Source organism: Taurulus bubalis (assembly GCF_910589615.1).
Source record: "Taurulus bubalis genome assembly, chromosome: 14".
Lineage (NCBI taxonomy): Eukaryota > Metazoa > Chordata > Actinopteri > Perciformes > Cottidae > Taurulus > Taurulus bubalis.
The window spans coordinates 7,698,906-7,714,374 of NC_136602.1; the positions used below are offsets into that span (position 1 = coordinate 7,698,906).

General features: G+C 39.7%; 1 protein-coding gene across 1 annotated transcript; it reads left to right on the top strand.

Annotated features, from left to right (window-relative positions):
- Positions 1–1,753: 1,753 nt before the first annotated feature.
- LOC306746535 (transmembrane protein 26-like) lies at positions 1,754–14,731 on the top strand (the record flags this gene model as incomplete). The annotated part of the gene is made up of 6 exons (XM_079229458.1): positions 1,754–1,944; positions 8,137–8,230; positions 8,436–8,525; positions 10,151–10,359; positions 10,567–10,646; positions 14,439–14,731. 6 exons carry the CDS (start codon positions 1,754–1,756, stop codon positions 14,729–14,731), a joined length of 957 nt encoding a protein of 318 aa, XP_079085584.1.
- Positions 14,732–15,469: the final 738 nt, after the last annotated feature.

A 15,469-nucleotide genomic window follows, 5' to 3' on the forward strand; every position in this document is an offset into this window, starting at 1 on the left:
CAAAGTAACTTGTGTTATTTTGAACCTCTTGGATAATTGCCCTTTTTTAAACAAAAAAGGGGAGATATTTAATTCAATAGTGGAAATGTCATCAGATGTATTATCTAATATAGCCTAAAAATAAAGAGACTGAAGCCACTTGAAATTTCACTCAGGTAATCAACTCAGTTTGATTTGTGTGCACTTCTCGCCCTTTAAAGCTAATTACTGTCGGCTTTATAATGTCAAAGAATCAGTATTATAACTCCCTGATTTATGTGAACACAACCTCAACTCAAACTGTGCATTTGACTCGTTTCATTGTTTATGTCAAGTCATCTTTTGTATTTTTTATTATATCCAATGTCGTCATGCCGTTATTTTTACCATCTTGTCATTATTATATGTTAATGTACTTGTACTGACACAGCCCGAATAAAACAATCCATACCATTGTTGTCTTATATTTATTTCTCATAATTTCAAAAGTATTACTTTTACACAATCAGTGGTAATCATTACTTTATGATTAGGTCTTCTGTGTCACGTCTGGTATTATCTTACAGTAGCATTTATTTATGTGTTGTTGCTTATGTAAACAGACAACAATACAAATACAATCTCGTCTCTCAAAGAATAAATGATATGAGCAGGTTTCTTCTCACCTGATACCTAAAACAAGAGTTCACCTCACAGTAGCTTCTCTCAATGCTAAATTGAAAATCCACATTGTATTGTCTACTTCTACAAATACAGACCACTGTCTCCCCACGGTGGACATCAGCATATTAACACCCACATTTATTTCTCACTAAAGCCACTAACCATTATATATGCCAACATAAATAAAAACTATAAAGTGTACTGTTAAAAAATTAAAAAATAATCATTAAACAAAAACATCTGCTGAAGGGTTTTGTGTCTGCAGATAGTAGTGCAAGCAGTGTAAAGTGAGGCAGCAAAACAAAAGTGTGTTAAAAAGACGAATGAAAAGGTTTTTGTTTGTGTTACTTTCTCTCTTTTATTTGTTGGAATGCTTCAGCAGTCCAACTATTGTTCTGCATATCTTTAATAAATGTATTATTCTGATTCTTCCGTACGTATTTTGGACTTCTCCTTCATATTTTTAGCTACAGAAACTGTTCAGGCATCCAAATGTTCAGCTCTCTCATATTTCTAACTTTTCAACTGTTTGAATTATTACGCTGTTTATTATTTTTTAATGGGATCCTATGGAGAACAACTTTAAAAGCTTACCAGATCTGCATACGTTCAGCTACAGACACTATAACTTAACTTTTAAATGTTGACAAAGCCTTGAACTATTCCTGTGTCATTCAGCTTTTTGTTATATCATCAACGTTTTTTAATTATTAAGCTTTTGATGACTTTTCTTTTTTATTGGGATCCTATGGAGAAAATCTTCAAATACACTTCTTCAACTTTAAAAGCTTAACAGTTCTGCAAGTTCTGCTTTTTATTTTCTAAACTGTTGACTCAGAGAGCCCTGCACAATAATTCCAATGTGTCTGGACTGTTGGTCTATGCATAAATGGCAAATTAAAAAACCTTGAACCTTGACCTCGCTTCTTCACGTATAACAGCAGCAGTTTAAGCCACACCTTTCTGGGCGTGGCTTAAACTTTGGGGACTTTGTTCAAAAAAACTACATCCCACATTTTTTCTCTCACAGTTGAAGCAGCACCCACTGGGATATTATCTTTCAGGAATAACGAGGACATCTGCGGTGCACGATACTTCAACCAGCAGCAAGATGTGCCTGTTCAAGTTCATATGTGCCATTACCACCAGAGCGTTATTCCTCATCGTCTCTCTGACCAGCGTCTGGAGGGTGACATCGGTGAAGAAGGATCCTAACTACTGGCTCCTCACTATCCTCTTTCTGCCGCTTTTAGTTGAAACTATAATAACGCTAAAGCGTCGAAAGGGAAAAGATTCTACATGGTAAGACGAGATGCATGCGTGTTTGTAAAATGATATAGCTTTTATGCTGAGGGTGCAACTTTACTGTAATGTAGGGATGTGTGTGTGTGTGTGTGTGTGTGTGTGTGTGTGTGTGTGTGTGTGTGTGTGTGTGTGTGTGTGAAACTTATCTTAACAACCTGGTTTGAAGATATTTCTATGCTGAATATATTTAGAGTATAATGCATGAATATTTGTTGCTTTTGTCATTTTCCCCGTTCAAATCCCTTCCCCCACATCCCCAATCCGTTGACTAATTGACTAATCATTCCAGCTCTAAACAATTGTAATATTTATAACCAGGCTTTACAATTTTATAAATTCCTGGTGTGACTTTTTTTTTTTACTCACTTTTTATTTAGTTTTCAACAACATAAAAACAGCATATATTTTCAAACAGTCACATTCTTTGTCAATTTGTCAGTTGTATGTCTTGGTACACATGATATTCAGGTACAGTGTACAACACACAGAAAGAACAACAAACATCAAATGGTGGTCACTCCAATAAAAAGAGAAAACAAAAGATGGGAAATAAGGCTAATAATAATGAAAAGAGGGGATAAATAAATACAAATAATAATTGAAATAAGATGAAGAACCAATAATTGTCCACTCCCGAGTGTAGTATTGTACTTGCTATATATGCTTTCCAGAGAGGATTGTGTATGTGTGTGTGTAGAAAGAGTTAGCGAGAGCAGTTCTACCAGAGGGCCAAGCAACATATAATAATCACCTCATTGTAATAATAATGCTGCGACAGGACTCCATCGTTTACTAAATATAGGCTTCTGGAGCCTTAATGAATATGTGATTTGCTCCATTTGATAGATGTCCCATACTTTTTGGATCCCTATATCGTATGTTGGGAGATCTGGTTTTAACCACCTAATGGTTATACCCTTCAATGCTGCTGTTAGTAGTATGTTGAGTATTTTTTGGCCCTTCCGTCCAGGCCTTCAGGTATCACTCCCAATATTGCTACTGTGGGGTCTTGTTGGAATATCTCTTTGAGGGCATCAAAGACTTCCCTCCAGTATATATTTAACTTGGGGCATAGCCAGAAAGAAATAATATATATATATATATATATATATATATATATATATATATATATATATATATATATATATATATATATATAAATAACTTCGAAAGCTTGAAAGCTGTCTGTATTTTGTTCCAGATTTTAAGAGTAATCTTAGTCCACTCTTTCACACTTTTTTTGCCAGATAAATTTGGAAATAATTTTATCCAAGTTATCAAAACTAGATTTTGGTAGTATCTGAAATAAGTAGAGAATTCTGGGCAGAACATTCATGTGAATACTTTCAACACGGCCGAGCAGGGACAAAGGGAGCGTAGTCCATCGTTCCAGGTCACTATGATTGCACCAAATTATTTTACTATAGTTGGCCTCATATAAATGATGTAAGGATGGGGGATGTATATGCCCAGGTATATTATACCGTCTTTTGGCCATTTAAATCCACTTTGGAGTTTTACACTTCTTGAGACGTTACCGTTGACATCCATAGCCTCTGTTTTTTCCACATTTACCTTGTATCCTGAGTAGTATCCATACTGTGAGAGGAGTTCCTTTAGATGTGGTATTGTTGATGCAGGTTGCGTCAGATATAATAATACATCAGCATAAAGGGATATTTTATGCTCTTCTTTATGTAATACAGTTCCTTTTATTTTATTATCATCTCGGATGAGCTGGGCCAAGGGTTCAATACTAATTGCGAACAACAGTGGAGATAAAGGGCAGCCTTGTCTGCAGCCACATTCCAATGTGAATCTTTGTGATCTATATCCGTTAACTTTAACAGCTGCTTGCGGTGATGAATATAATGTTTGTATCCAATTTAAAAAGTTGGGGCCAAAATTTAACCGTTTTAGTGTTTGGAATAAATATTGCCATGATACCCGGTCAAATGCTTTTTGAGCATCTAGGGCAGTGGTTCTTAACCTAGGTTCGATCGAACCCCAGGGGTTCGGTGAGTCTCACTCAGGGGTTCGGTAGGGGTCAAGACACACACAGTATAAACCGGTTCACATTAGCAATGTTGGGCCGCAACACACAATTTTTCTTCTTTTCGTCATATTGATTTGCAGTAAATATTCATTGAGTTATGTTTTTGTGTGAAATTCATTTTTTTTTTTGATTTTGTTCTTTGAACACTGATTTTGTGTGCAACTGATCCATGGTTCATTTTGTGCAAAAAATATATACCTATGTTTTGAAGAAATCATATTTTATTTTTCCAATTACGAAGGGTTCGGTGAATGCACTGATGAAGCTTGCAGGGTTCAGTACCTCCAACAAGGTTAAGAACCACTGATCTAGGGGCATAATCATTGTTTCCAATTTCTCTTTGATGAGATATTATGTTTAATAAGCGTCGTAAATTATCGCCATAGTATCTTCCGGTGATGAATCCCGTGGAATCCAGTGGTGCTAACATATCCTTGAAGGTTTTATAAAATTCATTAATATATACATCTGGTCCTGGGCTTTTATTATTTTTGAGCATTGAGATCACCTGCTTGATCTCCCATTCTTCAATAGGCTAATCTAATTCCTTGGCTGCTGATTGTCAGTTCAGTTATTTTTATAGGATTTAGGAACTCTGTAAATTTTGCATTATCAGAGCAGGTATCCATATTTTTGTATAAAGATTAGTAAAACTCTGCAAAGGATTCTGCTATTTTATCTGGTTTTGTAACAAGTTTCTTTTGATTTGATTTTCTGTACTGTATTAGATGATTGCTGTTTTCTTAATCTAAATGCTAATAATCTGCTTGCTTTGTTAACGTGTTCATAGTATCTTTGATTCGCAAATCTTAAACTTCCCTCAAATTTATCCGATAGTAGGCTGTTGAGTTCTCTTCGGGTTGCCTTTAGGTCATGTAGGAGATTAGCCGATGCCGATTGTTTATGTTCTAAGTCTTTTATTTCATCTTCCAATTCTCTCTGTTTAGCCTCTTTTCCTTTTCTCTTAGCAGAAGCAAATGAAATAATGCAGTCTTTGATGTATGCTTTAGCACAATTCCACAGTGTAAGAGGTGTCGTTTTGGCCGAGGTATTGATATCCAAGTATTCCTTGAGTTCTGCTGAAATAAAGGCGGTAAATTCTTTATCATTAAGGAGAGATGCATTAAGTATCCATTGTTTAGATGTTGGTCTTTGGCCTATATCCCATTTCACTGCCACAGGTGCGTGGTCAGATATAGTTATAGGAAGAATCTCAATGTCCACTATCCTGTGTAGCTCTGCTTTCAAGGTAAAGAAATAATCAATCCTTGAATAGGATGCATGTCTGTTTGAGTAGAGGGTGAAATCCCTGCTTCTCGGGAACTTGCTTCTCCATATACAAGGCCTGCTTCCAGGCATTGGTATTTGAGCATTCTACTCATTCTAGAGAGTGGCGCTTTTGTGACAGGTTGTCGGTCCATTAGTTGTGGCATTACGCAATTCAGGTCCCCTCCCAGGAGTAGTAGCCCTGTAGGATCTTATTGAACAATGTCCTGATAAAGCCAGGCTCGTCTTCATTAGGTGCATATACATTTATGAGGGATACTTCTGTGCCATCAATTAATCCAGTAACTAAGATATATCTCCCTTCTGTGTCTTAATGTACTGGTGTTTGTGTGAAATTAATCGTCACACCCCACCCCATAAGAACAAAGTTCCCATCAGGGATCCTGACATGACGCAACAAAAAAATTCTGGGGCAACTTCCGTAGACTACTTTGGAACAGCATACATCTCAAGAGCAAGGGGCTCTCAATAAAGCGTCAGCCACAATATTTTGAGAGCCTTTGATGTGGCGAATGTCTAAACAGTAAGATTGCCGGAACAAAAACCAACGAATCAACCGACGGTTAGGGCAAGACAAGGACTGGAGAAACGTTATCAGATTGTGGTCCGTATAGACCACCAGAGGAACACCAGAGTCAACACATACTTCAAAATGTTGCAGTGCCCATATGAGGGCAAGAGACTCTTTTTCTATGACCGAATAATTTAATTGTAGGCATTAAATTTCTTTGAGAAAAAGCTCACCGGACGTTCCACCCCATTTTCATCATACTGGAACAGCATCGCCCCTATACCTACATCACTTGCATCCACCTGCAACGCAAACGGACGGTCCATGCAAGGCGCCACAAGGACAGGAGAAGAACACAGTACAGCCTTAACATTTTCAAAAGTTTGCTGACATGAATCTGACCAGATGTACTTTGCTCTAGCTTTCAAGAGACCTGTCAGGGAAACTACTACAGTGGAGAAATTGCGACAGAAACTGCGGTAGTACCCCACCAACCCCAGGAATCGCATTAACTCTTTCTTGGTGATGGGCATGGGATACTGCTCAATTGCAGCCACCTTCGCCTGTACCGGCTGCACCTTCCCTTGGCCCACTACTTTCCCGAGATAGATGACGGTAGCCTTCGCAAACTCACACTTAGTCAAGTTGATAGTCAGGTTTGCCTCTTGCAGCCGATCAAACAGCCTCCCGATGTGGGAGACATATTCCTCCCAGGTATTGCTGTAGATCACTACATCATCAAGGTACACCGCACAGCCGTCCAACCCGGACACAACCATATTCATTAGAATAAAAGCTCATCACTGAATAAGAGAACAGCCCAAAAGGAGTTATAAAAGAAGACACTTCCCAAGCTCGTTTGGACAGGGGCACTTGCCAATATCCTTTGAGTAAATCAAATTTACTGACAAAGTGAGCCGAGCCCACCTGATCCACACAATCCTCCATGCGCGGCAATGGATAAGCAGATAAGAGTTTGGTGAAATCTTTCCAATGCCCCTTGGCTCTGAGGATGGTATGCAGAAGCTTGATTGTTTCACACGGCGCTGCTTCAAGACTTGAGCAAACAAATGGGAGGAAAAATTTGAACCCTGATCACTTTGTACGACCTTTGGAATTCCAAAGATGGAAATGAACTGCGTCAGTTCTTTAACCAGTTTAGATCCAAACAGATTTTCTTTTAAGATGACTTTCATATTCTCCTTCAAACGCTTATCCCATCCAGTCGGAAATGCTCAGCAATTTTCTGCTCTCGTGAACAATGGTCCAGGAACTCCTCCGACGGAGCTATCAAGAAGTCCTCAACACTAGCCATGACAACCCCATAGCAAACGTCACATACACAGCCAAACAACACTGAAATCCCGTCCCTCTAACTGCCTAATCAGAGACTAGCTAAACTCCCCCCTAGTCTTCAGGTGTTACTTATGGTAGGTATTTACGCACTTAAGCCCGAAGGCTCGGTAAAGCCACCATGTACTGGCAACCCACCTGCAGCCTCGGGTGTGCCCCCGAGACAACTGCTCCAACCATTTTTGGCACCACATTAGCAAAAACCCCAACAACGAACTCCAAGGGAATCCGCTCTTCAGCCTAACAGGGACAGGAAAACAGCAGTTAACTCACCGTGTAAACAGGGCACGTTATCACCACACAAAGAACAGTCGACTTACCACTCAAATGTCTTCCAAACAACCGATTACAAAATCCAGTCAAAACAAGGCGTACAGCCGACCATGTGATGCTACAACGTGAACTGCTACCACAGCTGAGCTTTTAGCGTCCCACCAGATCAAAGAACGGACGAGCCCCCACATGTCACAACCCGGCTCCAATTGGATTGAAACAGTGACACCTAGGGTATGGGAGGCGGGTCGTCACAATATGAGTATGGATACTCCCTTTTTTCTCCCTGATCGGTGTGAAGAGTAATATACTTTATCTGCCCACGACCTTCTCAACTTTTCATGTTCAACGTCAGACAAATAGGTTTCCTGAGGGAATGCAATGTGACAGTTGGCTGGTTTCATCTGATGTAGAATGTCCTTTCTCTTAACAGGGCTATGGAGGCCTTTGACATGATATCTTATCACTTTTAGCGGGTCCATTATATAGAGTCTGCAATTTTCATATTTTGGGATTTTGCATAGAGAGATGGGAGACGGACAACAGTTGTGACTGCTGTTAACAAATATTAACAACAGTCTAGTGGGACCTAGTCTCTAGCCGCTAAGGGTGTGTGACTTTTGAAGACACCATTGAGGTTTTGTTTCCATCTTTCCCCATGCGTCTTTTTGAAGTTGTGTTGATGAATTTGATTTTGGTTGTCTTGCAGGTTTTCTCCTGCTATCTTTCTGTTTCTCATCAGTATTATTCCCTCCATCTGGATCCTGGAGCTCAACTACCAGCAGGACAAAATCAACCAGCAGGTACTCCATGCCAGAAATAAACCCCCTTTTTATTTATTAAGACAGCATCTCGCAGGTAAAAAAAACATGTAATCTAATGACAGATGTTAGTGGGTGTAGCTACAGTTTTATTGATATTCTACATTTGTTTTTAAGCTTTTCATTTTTAACTATAGGGAAAGTACGAGCACTCTGTCTGTAAAAATCCTCTTTCAACGGTTTTCAGTGCAAAAAGCTCAACTCATGGGAGAATCTGCGTAATGTGATCACTCTGAACAACACCCTGGGAAATCTCACATCCCAGGACTACCTGAAGGTAAGAGTGGCACACTGAAGATATTTTTTTTATGATGATGAGTTATTTCTTGGAAATCACTTCCATTGCAGACTGGATGACACACAATGTGTAGGGTAATGAAACTAACAAAGTGCTCCTAAATCAACATATAAGGGAGGAGTTCCTATTTCTCAGGAAATTGCTCACTTACTAATAATGAACTATTAATAAAACATGGACATTTTTACAATCTTCTTAACAATGTTTCTTGTTCTGATAAAGAGCAGTTTGCTTGAAATGCCACTCATAATGACTCATTGTCTGCAGTGGGAGCTTCAAGTTTACAGACTTTCATGCTTTTTTTAAATAAAAAAGGAACTTTCCTTACTGTATCCTTGTGTTTCACTCCAACACCCCTCTGCAGTGGCAAAGAGTATAATCCTGTGTTTGTGAGAGGTGGTTATCTAAATCCTAAATCTGATGACATGCCAGCACAGGAATATAGGACCTAATAGAGTAAATCAGTAATGTTCTCTCTTAGGAGTGGGGTTACGGTCAGAAACCCAGATTGCCATTTTGGAAGGAATGCAGAAGAGAAAAAAATAAACATTAATAGATTTAATAGCCGGATGCAACCCAAGAGTTTAAACCATTCAGACATAATCCACCAATGAGAGAAAGAAAGGATCCTTCTACAAATACAGGCCTGGATTTTGGGAAGAGCCGCCCACTCTGTTATCTGGTGGAGATTTAGAGCCACGGTCAGCAGATCATGAAATGTCAACTGATCGTACAAACACTATCCTGTTTTGCATAGAAGATAGGTCAAAAAAACTTTTGTTGTTTCAATGTTTTATAACTAGAAGACCAAGTAAATACATGAGATAATTTGATCCTTGAGGAACTCCACAGGTCAGGGGAACTAGAAATACACACAAATAACTGGCAAAGTCTTAAATAGTAACAACAACACCCTCAGACAAACTAGTGAAATAGTATGTGTCAACAGTATCAATGGAAGCCTTTAAATAAAGAACAACACAAATATAATGTTCACAATGTGACTGGCATTTTGCTTCGCTTCAGATAAAGAGAGAGACAGATCTGAGAATAAACCTTAGAATGCAAGATGTAGAACAGCTTTTAAAGTAATAGTTTTAACTAGTCAGGAAAATGAGAGCGCAGAGGCAAACATGAGAGTCTGAAAATCTCTGTGGAGAATAACTGTAAGAGGGTAGCATTACAAACGGCTTCTATAGATACCAGCTATAGACCACCACTTCACCCTTTAGCCCAGGAGTGTTAGAAAGCTTTGGGACACACCTCAAAAAGCTGTCTGAATGCCTCAGTTTTTGTCTTTTTATTGGATTTGTTGACAAAAAGTAAAATATAGAATGTCACCAGCTGTTTTCTTTAAATCATGACTTTTTTAATTAGGACTCAACATCTATCAGAACAAATATTACAGGGTCCAAAAATAGAGTAAAAGGAGGAGGAATAAATCGATGCCTATTCTAGCTATAACATGGATACAAATCTAAATGTCTACAATAATATCTAGAAACTGGCAGCGTCACAGAGCTGTGAGCCAGCACCATATTGAAGGATGCAAACCATTAAATTATTAACAACAAAATAACTCTCAATCTCCCCTCCTTTTCCAGAATTTAAACCAGGCGTTAACAACTGTCTGTCCCAACGAATGGATCCTGGCTCTTCATCAGATCCTGCTCATCCTCCTCATTGTGGGGAAGTGGCTCCTCCCGCTGGGAGGCGGAGTCACGCGTGATGAGCTCTCGCAGCTTCTCCTAATTTTTGTTGGCACTGCAGCAGACATCCTCGAATTTACTAGTGAGACGCTGTCAGATGTCAAGTGGGTGGCTAATCATGCATTGCATATGTAAAAAGTATGTTCACGCACTCATGTATAAACAATAGACACAAAGGTAGGGAACTCAAACACTTTTAGGGCAACCTTAAAAAATCTGTGTCCTCAAATCATGACATTACATCAATGCATCAACTAGCAAAAAGCAGCTTCCCATTGACTTTGAATATATGTTGTATGCGTCTTTTCCAGAGAGAAAAGTCCTCGGATGGTCTACATCATCTTAGCTGTGTGGACTTGGAGCATGCTGCAGTTCCCCCTACATCTGGCTGGTCAGTGTGTGTTTTTATCTGAAACAAATAACTTTGGTGCTTATTAAGCAGTTACAGCCGTGTACTGCTGTACATAACCTCTTCTCAGTGTGGGATAATTCAAACAATGTGTTTAGATAGCAGTGTCCAGGCCAGTGCTGTAAGTAAACAGTGAAAAGCAGTTTGGCTCCTCTGTCATCTTTGTCAAATTATTACCCAAATATCTGTTTTCCCTTCACGAGCCAAATAAATGACTAACAGGAAGGCTGTGTTTATTTTTACTTTAGAAATGTTGACTGTCTTTAAGAGGAAATCCAGTATCACGCGTCCATTACCTAAATAGCTTTGGACTGACAAAGTCTCCAGATCTGACCTTAAGATAAGAGGAATCAGCCCATATCAGACAAAGTCTTTTAGCAACTTATTACGCTGAGCTGAGAAAAGAATGTAAACCCGCCTTCTCAGATCTGAGGGAACAAAATATAGTGTTTCATGAAAGACAGAAAGAAAGAAAGTTTTGACTTGATAAGAAACTTCTCGGAAAATGACACTTTTGGGAGGGCCATCTAATCCCAGTATGATTCAATGCAAAAAACATTAATACTTTGAAGTTAAATATTTAACATTTAACATTAACATTTAATCCTTTGACGTAATAAGGACATCTTATTAATACAATTCAGTATATTATAATTAGAGATGGGTATCGTTTGTTTTTTTTATACCGGTGCTAAAACGATACTTTTAAAACGATACCGGTGCCTAAACGGTGCCTGAACCGATACTTTTTTATTGCCAAGGCAATTTTTACAAACTCTTTTACTTTTACAAATTCTACAAACTCTCCTGCTTTGCTGGACTACCCGTCATCGTATCATCATCATCATATCATCATATCATATCAACTGGGAGAGCTTTGCATGTCTCCCTGATCACTCTGTGAGCTCACTGCTGCTGCTGCTGTGTGCGCGCTGGCAGCCTCGCCCCCTTGAGCCCCGTCTCTGACGAGAGAGAGGGAGCAGTGAGTGCAGTGAGAATCATTTTTAACGTACGGGTACCGCGTTACCTTTTTAGTATCATGCAACATTAAAGGGTAGTGTAAAAGAAGTATTTAAATCGGCTCAGGCACAGAAAGGAAGCACCGAAATCTGATTGTACCGGTCGTACGACCGGTCCAGTTGATCTGGGACCAGGTGTTTTACCTGTAGTTTCTCAGCCAAAGGTCTTCTCTCAAACGGGTGTTGGAGGAGAGATTATACAGAGTTAGCATTTGGTTTTATTTGAAGAGCAGTGCTCCTGCTCGCCACTGTCATGTTGTTATCATGGGTGGCGCACGCCTTGTCTGCCTGAGGAGACAAAGACATGGGAACGCGCAGCTTTGGGGCAAGATGAGAATTGCCCTCTCGGAAGTCGTTTTTAGGTCGCTGATTTGATCAATTGTATGTCAATCATTTATTTCTTTAATCAATGATTGGCTAAACTGCTTATTAGACCCGTCTTCCTTGTGCAGAATCGATCTAGCCCAGGGGTCAGCAACCTTTCGTATCCAAAGAGCCATTTTGACCTTTTTCCACCAAAAAAAAATTGTCAGGAGCCGCAAAAAATATTTGATATCACAGCTTCTGAAGTTTTATATATAGTCATATTATATATACAAAAAACTATAGTTTGTTGTATTTATGAAAATATAGAACAAGAATATGAGAATATATAATTTTTTTACATTGTATTGCTTTTTTACCCGTTTATAACTCTCAAACAAAAAATAGTCATGTGTCGGCTACATTAAGGTTAATAAAAACACAACTATACAGACCGTCAGGTCTGTCTATATTTGTGGCTCATGTGGTAGAGTGTTTGCCCTGTAACTGCAAGGTAGCAGGTTTGATACCTGTCCTCTTCAGTGAGTTTTACATTTTAAACGCATATCTTTTGCTACGTTTACACTGAGCGTCCTCCTCACTAGAGCACCGCTAACGGAGGACGGATCCGTTTTTACTAGCGGACGCCTCAGTGTCTCATGAGCTGACACAGAACCAGCAGCAGGAGTGGAGTTTGGAGACGTGATCCACTTCCTGAAAGTATATCTACTTTACTCAGTTTGCTGCAGCAGTTGAGGAATCGCTCTTCTGCACTCATCTGCGCGCGAGGGCGGGGCTCTGAATCACGAGTAGCAGCTGCAGAGGCTTGACAGCGACGTGACGCACATTTTAGTGAAAGAAATATTTAAACATTTATTTTTATTTTCAGTGACACAATATCACCTAAAACTCAAAGATAAGAGGACTTCCCTTTAAACGTTTTTCCACTGGGCAAAAAAAAAAAAAGTTGTCTTTCTTTTTTTTTTTTTTTTTTTGTCAAAGCCTCAGGGGAGCCGCAACAGACGGGCTAAAGAGCTGCATGCGGCTCCGGAGCCGCAGGTTGCCGACCTCTGATCTAGCCCTACGACGTGCACTAGCAGCAGAAAAGTGCATGTGAGCAGCTCAGAGGTGCACCAGCAGAGGAAAAGCAGGAAAAGCATATTTTGACAATGTGTATAATTTATTAATATTATTATATTTTTTATAAGTAATAATATTATAAATACGTTTTTCTTTTTCTTTTTTTTGGTGGCTCAAGGTGGGTGGGGTCAAGTCCCGTTCCCTTGGTGTCCCCTGCCTTCACCCAATGACAGCTGTGATCGGCTCCAGCCTCCCCGCGAAGATAACCAGAAAAGGGGGGTGGGGGGAGTGATCGGACAATTAAATAAAAATGGCTTTTAATAAATAAAAAAGAGCATGTGGACACTATGGTAGGTGCAACAAGCATTGTAAAATTACAGAAGTTAAATATCCTGACTTTTTTTATAGAATTCACAGTAAAAAAAACTAGAGACCACCAGCCACGACGCCAGGGGCGTGAAGTTGGGAATGGGCCATCACTTTCTACCCCCTACGTCCTGCATCAGCTCGGACCACACCCATCTTCAAACTCGCCATTCACTTTGATTTTAACTTCACACCTGTAGAGTTCCGTGACTGCATTTTGCACGGTTGTGACGCTTTACAAAATCTGTGCACAGACATAAACACCTGGCAGAGTATTCAAAACCGCTTCTGCAATAGTTCCCGCTACGTTGTCTCCACAATCACATTCTGCCTTGATGACAAACACACAGATGAGGTGATAATACCAGCCACATGCTGTCTGCTGGTACACAACCAAGGCAGACACAACACAGACATGTAGCGAGCTATAGACAAGATAAACTCCACTGCGGCTGCAGCCACAAACACCATTCCCTCCTCAAATCCTCAAAAAAAGGATTCAACTGAATGAAGCTCTGCAGTCACAACCAGGGATTATTGTCACTAACAGCAGAAAGTCACTTGGAGGATCCACCATAAGCATTTGCCAGATCATGCAGCACGCACCTGGTCACGCAACATTGTCGTCTTTGATTTTGGGCACTTAGCGTGCTCCTTGATGTTTGATAGCATTCTTGTTTTTTTTTTTGTTTTTTTTACTCTTCACTAACTGCTAACCCCCTCGCATCCCCACTAGGTCAGTGAGCTCAAATACAACATGTATCATTTTCAGAGAGTCAAATTTATGGAGCTCTGCCCTCACACAGCGTATCACTTTTTCATGGGACTTGTGTGCTCTGTAATGGATGGAGCTTGATGCAACTACTTGAAGTAAAAAATACACAAAAAAGAAGCAATGTAAAAAAAGTTAAATCCGGGTTAAAACAACGAAACAAAGAAATCGATACAACAGACTGTTATTTTGTCTCTGAGGTCCTGTTTTTCTGTCTCCCCATTTTTTTTAAAGTGGTGAACTCCAAGCCAGACAGTGATGGTGAGCAGGGGGCCCAGGAGGGGTCCTTCTTGTCTACGTACAGCGCGGATATTTGGAGCATCGTGGAGGCTTTGTTTGTCCAAGACGGGCCTTTCCTGGTGATCAGGCTCACCGTCATGATCTACTTGAAAGTCTACCACCAGATGCTGTGGTTCTTCGCCTTCAAGAACTTCCTCGTGGTGATACTGAACTTGTACAGGTTGATTGTTATATGCCAGGACTCCCGCAGTAGAGCCGGCCGGGGCAGCGCCGTCCCGTGTGTTTGACCAGTCCTCTCACGAGGAATCAGGGAGATGGAGAGATGTTACTCTTACTCTGCTTTCTGTTTTCTTCTCACAATGTACTTAACTCTGTGGAGGAAATGACCTCTCATCTTGTAAGGAAGGAGCCTAGAAGACATTTAAATCAGGGAGTAAAAAGTTTAAAGAAATACCCACAATTCTACATGACATTGTTTTACGTTGTTCCATTTGTATTTATACCATTTCAAGGCCTTAGTCTCTCACACCAGGTGACGTCAGTAAGTCCTTGAGGGTTCAGGGTTGAAGGCCTTAGGGGAGACATTGGAATTGGGCCATGAAGTGTTGACTGAAGCTGAGATTGAGGGAGAGTATTTCCTTGTCTAAACCCAGACAGGAAGTTAGAATTGATTGTGAAAACATCTGATGGTAGTTGCCAGTTTGACAAAAACACCTTATCAGCACTGTACAAGGAAGGCCATACATTTGTTACTTTTTTACATTTGAATGGTAATATTATTTTTCCAAACTAAACTCATGTTATTTTGTTCCTCTTGGATAATTGCACTTTAAAAAAAAAAGAAAAAAAGAGAGAGACATTTTATTTACAGGTCAAAACGTCATCAAATGTATTATTTAAAAGTTTGAGTTGTATATGTTTCTTGCCTTTTAAATCTATTAATTACTCATTTTTGATCGACCGTGTCGAAGGCAGCACTGAGATCAAGTAATACTAAGATGTCCTGCCACTGTCTGTGTTTAAGT